At 43.9% G+C, this 10070-nt stretch overlaps 1 protein-coding gene across 1 annotated transcript; it reads right to left on the bottom strand.

The window, feature by feature from the left end:
* Positions 1-1714: 1714 nt before the first annotated feature.
* On the bottom strand, positions 1715-9807 carry mettl11b (methyltransferase like 11B). The gene is made up of 4 exons (XM_038987539.1): positions 9567-9807; positions 6692-6864; positions 2892-3144; positions 1715-1971 (listed from the first exon to the last, which is right to left on the bottom strand). Exons 1-4 carry the CDS (start codon positions 9805-9807, stop codon positions 1715-1717), a joined length of 924 nt encoding a protein of 307 aa, XP_038843467.1.
* Between the last annotated feature and the right edge of the window lie 263 nt (positions 9808-10070).

The raw sequence follows: 10070 nt of genomic DNA, 5'->3' as shown, positions 1-10070 counted from the left end.
GGTGTGTTTCTCGGTCATCAGCCCTGTCCCAAACAAGATTTTAGTCAGCTAAAGTTTTGCCGGGTTTGATATAGTCAGTCTGGACCCGGGCCCAATGTTCTCCACTGCTGACGTGACTGGACAAATTAGTGTTAAGTCAGCAAATATATTCAAACTGCTTCTGGGACATTGAGAAGTATTAGGACTGATCGCCTTGACTGTCACAGGCACTAACCACTTCTGAAAAGGTGACAGCACATTTGGCTGCTATTTGCCAAAGAGAGAAAAAAAGATCTACAAATTTCACCATGGGGCATTTTGATCTTTAATTCATACGGGATGTGGGGAATGTACGTATATATGGGTTGTTCACATCTCAAAATACTCTTTCTGACCTGAGAAAACACTGTGTGGAACATCTCACGCCATCCCTTTTCAGACAGGAGTTCTTACCAGCAACACTTTGATATATTTCATTTTTTTCTTCTTTTTCAGGGGTCTCAGTCACTCGTCATTGACAAGCCATCCATTCATACAGAATTAGGGAGGAACAAGTCTTCACCACTTTTGTACAACCCAAACCCACTTCTGTGTAACCGACTAGCCGTACACCCTAAATATTCAATGCGACTGCTGGATGTGTTTTATGCAGACAGAACCTGACAGGCCTGAACCGATGCCAAGGCAGATATGAAAGCGAGCACTGTCTGTCTGTCAAACCCAAAGCAGGAAGTAATCAACTCCCCTTCCTCCTCAGGGCTCCAGCTGAAAGTCATTAACCTAAACAATGCCATTCTTCTACTGTGGGCTAGTTAGGAACAAAATATACTTAGGAGCATTATCATAACCATTTGAGGGGTTCTAAATGATCTCTTCTTCTCCGTGCAGTGCTCATGTAGATTGCACCTTGTTCGGTTGTTGGCTTGGCTGGGAGAATGTAGTGTAACTGTAGTACTTTAAGAGGTAAATGGTTCAGTGTTTACATCCCAGACTTGATTATAATAGCCAACTATGATTACACATCTCTAATCCCATTACCTTTTGTTTCAGGAATATAATGAGAAACATACTCTGGACAGAAAGCATTTACAAAATCTAAATTCATGCAACTATTTCCGTATGGTATGCAATTATAGTAAAACTTATAGTAAAGCTCTAAGGTACTTCTCAGAGTCCAAACTATACAATTACTCTGTATTGTTCTGTGGGATCTCAAAGAAATACAGAAAGTCTAGAGGTTACATTGTACAGTTTAATGAGCATGAATACATTTTGCTACATACATCAGCGTACCATATGAAAATACTTTTTTGTTTGTTGCTGAGGCAATTTGTTTGTTGCTAAGGCAATTTGTTTGTTGCTAAGGCATTGTTTTTGCTAAGGCATTAGTTTAGGCTACAGTCTGCACAACATACTGCATTTCAACTTAACTATACAATGACAAACCAGAAAACATGTACTGTCGTGTAAAAAAGTAATCTACATTTAAAATCTGCAATATTACAGGCAGAGGTATAAAAAAAATAGACTGGCAAAAAAAAAAGCAACGTAAAATCTATATATACACCATTCTGTCTTCATTGGAGTAGTAGTGTGCGCTTGTCAGGGTGCCAGTTTGCTTGTCAGTGGGTGTGAGACATTACAATCTTGTAATAGTGTGTCAGAATGTCTAATAACGAAGGTACTGTATACTGTCTATCTGCCAGTCAGTCCGTCCATCCGTTTGTCTGTCTGTCTACTGCATAGCGATCATCCACACAGGGACGATGGCGTCGGGGAATCCTTCTTGTTTCTCCACAGCCAGGACCTTCAGGCCGGCCTTAAAGATGATGTCCTTCATGATGTCCAGGTGGCGGATGATGCTGCTGTCGATGGGATCCAGCTTGCAGCCCTTCCGGGCCATGTTGTCCTTCATGATGATAACCCCGTTGGGCCGCAGACTCTTATTACAGCGCATCAGGAACTGCATCAGGTCCCTGTCCGTCAGGTGACCTGGAGATGGGACAGCGCAACACAAGACCCACCAATCAGAGTAAGGGAGAGTCTGTCTGTCTGCCTGCGTCTATCTGTCAAACTTATTTTAACTATATAGATTTTATCCACCCATACTTTTTTCTCTGATATCTAGAACCTAGATTCGTCCTCCACCTTGAGTTATCTTATATAACCTGCCCTACATGGAACGTGTCAGGGCACACCCTAAGCATGACAGGGCTCACCAAATGAGTCAGGAGCGTGACATGAGGAGGTCCCCTAACATGGCAATATAAACACAACCTGAAATATCCCTTCACTGAAAAATCAATGCTGGTCCCTCCTAAAATAAGACTGGAGTTGGGCAGAGTTCTTCATACAGACTCTTTTAACTGCTGTTGACTGACAAGGAGCTCTGATATCTAATGTCTGTATGTTGCTGTAATGTCAAATCAACATCAAATATTGGCCATATACCACACCCCCTCAGGCCTTATTGCTTAATATATGGATGAGCAATGTCAGAGCGGCGTAGGCTAAGATGCAATAGATAGTATAGAATACAGTATATACGCTGCATGTCGCTTTAATATGACGTTCTACATACGGAGGTACTCACACTTACTGAATGTAAACAACCTCATATGGAAAAGACACAGTAGATGAGAGGTCAAAACATCACAAACATGATGCACAGACACTATCAGACACACACTGTCAGACACACACTGTCAGACACACACTATCAGACACACACTGTCAGACACACACTATCAGACACACTATCAGACACACACTATCAGACAGACACTGTCAGACACACACTATCAGACACACACTATCAGACACACACTATCAGACACACACTGTCAGACACACACTATCAGACACACACTGTCAGACACAAACACACACGTAGATCAGAGAGCGAGTCTTACATGCACACCACTGCATCCAGATGACGTCATATTTCCTTGAGGGAGGTGTTAGCTCCTGCAGGTTGTAACAGTAGTATGTTTCTATGCGGTCAGCGTCATCTCCTAGGTACTCCTCGTGGGCATGGAGCAGAAAGGCCTCAATCATGTCACACATCTCCATGGTCTCAAAGATGGGCAGGAGGACACCTTTAGATACCCGCCCAATCCCACAACCACAGTCCAGGGCACACTTAGTGTCAGCCTTACCAGGACCCTGTTTGAAGAATGGAATGATACACAAGCATGTACACATTGGTAAATAGACACACTACAGTAATGTAACAGACATTTTAAAATCCTTCCGCACAGGAAAAGTTTACACAAACATCAGGCTACCTGGCGTCCTTTGCTATGATCACAGTAATACATATTCTTTTTTTCTATACCAGATGTCTGGCCTCTGTAATCCAAAAGCCCAGAGAGCAGAAACAAGCACCACACCTCAGGGTAATGACACTATGAACTTTGACCTTACATAGAGAACAAAAAAATAACTTTGCTTGATTCATGCTCGTTTTAACTTCTTTGCATTTTGTACTCTGACCTCACTCCTCTCCCTCTCTTCCCTGAGGAATGAGTGGGGCCCCAGTCCGTGATTCGGTGAAAGATGGGGCCCGGAGGAACTCTATGATTGTTGGAGGATGCTTCCTGGTTTGGTGAATTACTGCCATATTGCTCACATAGCTTGTTCTTCAGTTTAACCTGGCTGCACTCTACATTTCCCCACTGTGTTAGGTTTTAATGGAGTTGTCAGGATTAGAATCCAGACTCTGCACAGTAGAGTTTTAGGAGACCATGGAGTATGACTGAAACATAGTGTTCTCTTCCTCTGTCTAAGCTAAGGATGTCCTTGTACAAGAGAGCAGTTGAGCAGCACATGGAACGACGACTCATAGGTCTAGTACTATGAAATGTAGCCAGCTGTATAACGTTTCGGGTGACCCTAATCTAAGACTGTGTGTGTGTGTGTGTGTTGCAACTAAATGGAGACTATGTTGTGCAACTAAAGCTATATCCGTCATACACAGGGCCTTTGCCATTGTCCATTAATTATAATCCACATAATAATTCACATTTTCTATTGCTTCAGGATTATTTTCCTGTTGTAGCAATCTGGCTCAAATGAAGATCCTACATCTGTATATTATGTCTGCTCTAACATACAGAGGTGGAAAAATGACCTAATTGTCATACCTGAGTAAAAGTAAAGATACTGTAGCCCTTTCCTGCAGTCAAATTACCTTGTTGCCTCATAGGAAAAAAGTTCTTATTATGTTTCATAATTTCATAATTAATAAACATGATTTTAAAGAAGCCGCAGAAAATCCAGTGTTTCTATGTCAAACGGTTTTATCTTTCAGTCTTCTGTGATGTATATAAAGTGTAATATTGGGATGCAAACTCAAAATGTAATACATTTCATCTCTATATCTGACATGGTACAGGTGTCTTCTTTTTTTAAGCCCATAACCATGTGTGTGAGGTGTATACTTTTGTTTGAAAGTAGATTTGTTTAAGACTACCCAGAAACACTCTGTGTGACCCTGATTTATCCCACTGCAGTAAAAGGTTTAATAGAAAATGACTCAAGTAAAAGTGAACGTCTCACAGTAAAATACTACTTGAGTAAAAGTCTAAAAGTATTTGGTTTTAAATATACTTAAGTATCAACAGTAAAAGTATAACTCATTTTAAATTCCTTATATTGATCAAACCAGACGCACAATGTTCTTTTTTAATTTTTAATTTACGAATAGCCAGGGGCATACTCCAACACCCAGACATATTTTACAAACGAAACATTTATGTTTAGTGAGTCCTCCAGATCAGAGGCAGTAGGGATGACCAGGGATTTTGCTAAGTGTGTGAATTGGAACATTTTCCTGTCCTGCAAATCATTCAAAATGTAACGAGTTCTTTTGGGTGTCAGGGAAAATGTATAGAGTAAAAAGTACATCATTTTCCTTAAGAATGTAGTGAAGTAAAAGTAAAAGTTGTCAAAAATATAAATAATAAAGTACAGATACCCCAAAACAGTACTTAAGTAGTACTGTAAAGTGTTTTTACTTAAGTACTTTACACCACTGCTAACATGTGTATGTTACCTATACGCATCATTGTGAAAGTCCCCAGCTTTACCGCCCGGCGAGGAGTAAAGCTATTCAAGGATATTTTTCTTGTGACTTATTAAATGTAATAAATGAAATGGCAGATTATTATAGTCTGGAATGAGTTCATAACTCTACTGGCAAGGGGAGGTGCAGTAGACAGGTGTAGGCCAGATCAGAACTCTACTGGCAAGGGGAGGTGCAGTAGACAGGTATGGGCCAGATCAGAACTCTACTGGCAAGAGGAGGTGCAGTAGACAGGTATGGGCCAGATCAGAACTCTACTGGCAAGGGGAGGTGCAGTAGACAGGTGTAGGCCAGATCAGAACTCTACTGGCAAGGGGAGGTGCAGTAGACAGGTGTAGGCCAGATCAGAACTCTACTGGCAAGGGGAGGTGCAGTAGACAGGTGTAGGCCAGATCAGAACTCTACTGGCAAGGGGAGGTGCAGTAGACAGGTGTAGGCCAGATCAGAACTCTACTGGCAAGAGGAGGTGCAGTAGACAGGTATGGGCCAGATCAGAACTCTACTGGCAAGGGGAGGTGCAGTAAACAGGTATGGGCCAGATCAGAACTCTACTGGCAAGGGGAGGTGCAGTAGACAGGTGTAGGCCATATCAGAACACAACTGGCAAGGGGAGGTGCAGTAGACAGGTGTAGGCCAGATCAGAACTCTACTGGCAAGGGGAGGTGCAGTAGACAGGTGTAGGCCAGATCAGAACTCTACTGGCAAGGGGAGGTGCAGTAGACAGGTGTAGGCCAGATCAGAACTCTACTGGCAAGGGGAGGTGCAGTAGACAGGTGTAGGCCAGATCAGAACTCTACTGGCAAGGGGAGGTGCAGTAGACAGGTGTAGGCCAGATCAGAACTCTACTGGCAAGGGGAGGTGCAGTAGACAGGTGTAGGCCAGATCAGAACTCTACTGGCAAGGGGAGGTGCAGTAGACAGGTGTAGGCCAGATCAGAACTCTACTGGCAAGGGGAGGTGCAGTAGACAGGTGTAGGCCAGATCAGAACTCTACTGACAAGGGGAGGTGCAGTAGACAGGTGTAGGCCAGATCAGAACTCTACTGGCAAGGGGAGGTGCAGTAGACAGGTATGGGCCAGATCAGAACTCTACTGGCAAGGGGAGGTGCAGTAGACAGGTATGGGCCAGATCAGAACTCTACTGGCAATGGGAGGTACAGTAGAGAACTACACCAGATATGACTATCAATAATGAGAACCACACTAGATATGGCCATTAATAGCCTAGTTTCCATGTAACACAAATCCCCATTCATGTAAGTACAGCACACACATTAACCCTCTCCAGTCTTGTGGACCAAGTGTAACATTGGGGATTAATGTCTGGGGCTCTGGACACGAGGGTGTTGTTATAGAGCCGGCCTGGCAGAAGGTCAAGATGACCGTTAGCGACATGATGTGTTCTGGGCAGAGGCACAGCTCCCTTTGTAGATGAGAAGAGATGGACTCATGGGAGAAGGTATTTTTATATCAGAAAGATGATGCATTTCATGTCATAAACAGATACTGATACAAATATCAACTTGGGTTCTGTAACAGGTTCAGGCTCCGAGGTCACTACCACACAGTTTTCAACCAAGTCAGAGGTGTGATTTCAGTGACACACGTGTGATGTAGTATAGACTTACAATAAACCTGCTCAGAAAGTTCCTGGAGCCCTCCAGGTCGATGTGGGAGATCTCAACGAAGTCTCCCATCATCCCCTCCTCTGACGGCTCCACGTCCTCGTAGAACTTCTGCGCCTTGTAGTAAAAGTACTTCTCCCCTTTGATTTTCTCGCAGGTCACCGCGAAGAGCTTGACTGTGGGATACATACACACACACACAACTGATTGACCTTTTCCCATGACCATAGTCAAGTACCATTGTCATGTTATGTCCGTGTGAATAACACTCTTCACCACACTACTGGGGAAGAGGACAAAGTCACTCAGGAGGAACAGGTGTGCTGAAGAACAGAACAGGACACTGGATCACTAACTATGGACCGGATAAGAGCTGATGATCTGCCCGAGAGACGCATGACGATAATTTGATTATAAGTCTAAAAATAAGGGTGTTATCCAACCGCATGATCAGCTGTGGTATGGAGTAAGAGGACTACAGGTATGTGATGTAAACAATATATACGTTGGTACTGTATGCACCCAATGCTTTCATTATAAACTTTTACTGTTCATTTTGGTATTCAAGCCCATGACCTTTGACACTGGGGTTCTACTTTTTTCTCACCAGTTTGAGTAAAATGATTCTATATGTTTCTATTTGTTTTGTAGGTCTTGTTGAGTACAGTATTTCCAGTGAGAGGGACCTTTGGTTAAAACTAGAAGAATCGGCACACATTTCTCTGGGCTTAGCCTACACGTTGGGTGGGGGTCAGGGTGGGGGTCGGGCCGATGCATTTGTCAGCTGGAGACGTGTCACCACAAAATTTATGGCAACATGACGCAACAATCTCACTCTCAGAGTCCCTGATGTCATTATAAAGTAATTTGCTTCCAGTTGGACTCACGCCACAATGCTAAAAGGCACCCGACAGAGAAGAGGTCCAGGAGTGGGATTTCCACGGCCAACTCCAGACAATCAGAGGTTAAAACCAAGGGGAAGAAGACAATCAGAGGTTAAAACCAAGGGGAAGAAGACAATCAGAGGTTAAAACCAAGGGGAAGAAGACAATCAGAGGTTAAAACCAAGGGGAAGAAGACAATCAGAGGTTAAAACCAAGGGGAAGAAGACAATCAGAGGTTAAAACCAAGGGGAAGAAGACAGAGGTTAAAACCAAGGGGAAGAAGACAATTAGAGTATCGAACCATACATGTCAAGAACTTTCAAGACGTCTCAAGTCAGGTGTTCACTTGGCCGAGTAATGTTTGAAGGTCACAAGGCATCAGATTGTATTCTGATACAGTATTGGTGTGCACACTCGGGACGCCTTCAGGAGAGAGGGATAAGTATAGTAACACGGTCTAGATGTCCCAGAGGACAGGAAGACTGAGTGTGAAAGGTGTCATTCTGCCAGTCAAATGCCATTTTACGGCCAACTTCCCCTATCATCATCCACAATTAGTTCACCTCATTAGTGAAGGTAAAGAGTTACCAGACTCTGTGTCCTTTCATCTGTTTGGACAAACATCTCCTTCACCAAAGGATTGAATTTCAACACCAAGAGAATGTCAGAGGTTTACACACCAATTTACATGCAATTTGGGAATTGTTTGACAAGGTAAAAATCTGTCGTTCTGCCCCTGATCAAGGCAGTTAACCCACTGTTCCCCGGTAGGCCGTCATTGTAAATAAGAATTTGTTCTTAACTGACTTGCATAGTTAAATAAAGGTTCAATAAATAAACAAATAATGACTATGAAACTCTGACTGTCATGAATCAAACACTTCTTGACATGGCACAGTGCTTACACACTTCACATGCCATTGATGGGGCAATTCCTGGACAGGTTAGTTTGACCCACTGAAATCTCCAAGAAAATGAGGAAATTAAGGTTGCGTTCGTAAATTCAGTGCAGAATAACTGACAAATTTACGAGTGCTCAACACCAGTTGAATATGGCCGGTGTTGGTAAACATCGTTAAAAAAATAAAGTAATTACATTGTTGCCAGCAGCACAGTTACAGTCACCAATGCTCTGGATAACATTAAAACAGCCTAACCATCTCTGTTAGGGAGAGTAAAATGGTCAGAGTGAGGTGTTCTCTCAGTTGTGTCTGGAAGTAGCTAGCCAGCTAGCCAACGTTAGCCAGTTTTCTTGGGTGCTTGACTGCCGTAGTGAGGTCAGGATCAACCCTACTCCTTGGCCAGAGCATCCCGTGTGCACTCTGAACGCTCCGAGTGTGAAACGCTCTGAATTTACAGGACAATCTGACAACGCTCTGAATTTACAAATGCCCAGAACGCACTCTGGCACTCCAGATTTAATTTGCGAACACACCCCAAGGCCACTGGACGTACAGTACGAGTAACCTACTGCACAGTTAGCGCTTCTCTCTCTTTACTATATCATCATGCATTGAGATGCATAGGTTCCACCTCTTGTTTAATCATGATAAATGGTCAGGATGGTGGGATGGTCAGTATGGTTAGATGGTGGGAACATTTTCAACTGATTATAGGACCTGAAATCAGGGTACACCGAGGTGATTGTGAGAGCTATAGATTAGATGAGAGCTATAGATTAGAGTAGGTGCTTGATTGCACATTCTCTTTGTTCTAGGAGCTGGCCAGTATGGTGCCATATCAGACAGACAGAAAGCACATAGTGTAGTTGGATAATTGGTTTTATTCACGCAGGGAAGTCCCATTAACACCAGTGTCTCTCATATAACATATTCCCACATAGATCATTTACAGCCTAACGGTACAAACTGTATCTCTGCATGCGTGTTAAGGCTGATTTAACCCTCACAAGTACACACATGCTCAAACACACCCATTTCCCCTCACTTTGCCCAGAGCCCGATGAAGGCGGTTGGTGGCGCCCCTGTCCTTACCCAGAGGGATCTGCTCCAGCAGGTACAGGAAGCTGGCGAAGAACTCCATCCTCAGGCTGTGGTGCAGATGGAAGGACAGGCTGTGGCGACACATGGACACATCTGTGTTCTTCCAACGGTCCCGATGGGCCTGGTGGAGGGCTTGGAACTCCATGTTAGGTGGAGAGCTTGAAGACACCACTGCCCTTTTTGAATCTTCCAGGCTCATTCTTGCCTTGTCTGTATCCAGTGCAGTGTCCATCGCAGAGATTCAGTGTGTGTGAACCAGATGGTCTGTGTGTGTGTGACCTAGTGTGCCTGTGGCAGTGTCTCTGCTCTGTGTCCAGTCCAGCGAGCGAGCAGTGTGTGTGAACCACACGGTGTGTGTTACCAAGTGTGAAGGTGTTGTTGCTTCTGCGGTGCTGCTATATCTGTGGGTCTGGGGTCCCCTGGTACCTTCTCTAGCAGCAAGGGATCGGCTGTGATCCCATCTTGGGGCAGTGCTGAAAGCTGCTCCCCGGCTGC

Source organism: Salvelinus namaycush, unplaced genomic scaffold (genome assembly GCF_016432855.1).
Source record: "Salvelinus namaycush isolate Seneca unplaced genomic scaffold, SaNama_1.0 Scaffold765, whole genome shotgun sequence".
Taxonomy (NCBI): domain Eukaryota; kingdom Metazoa; phylum Chordata; class Actinopteri; order Salmoniformes; family Salmonidae; genus Salvelinus; species Salvelinus namaycush.
Note: the sequence above shows the minus strand (reverse complement) of the source record. Positions and strands in the feature narration are given on the sequence as shown.

Coding starts and splice junctions, on each gene's coding strand:
- mettl11b (XM_038987539.1), bottom strand. CDS start 9,807: ATGGACACTGCACTGGATACAGACAAGGCAAGAATGAGCCTGGAAGAT. Junction 6,865..9,566: donor GCTGGAGCAGATCCCTCTGG/GTAAGGACAGGG, acceptor TGTATCCCACAG/TCAAGCTCTTCGCGGTGACC. Junction 3,145..6,691: donor ACTTTCTGAGCAGGTTTATT/GTAAGTCTATAC, acceptor TTCTTCAAACAG/GGTCCTGGTAAGGCTGACAC.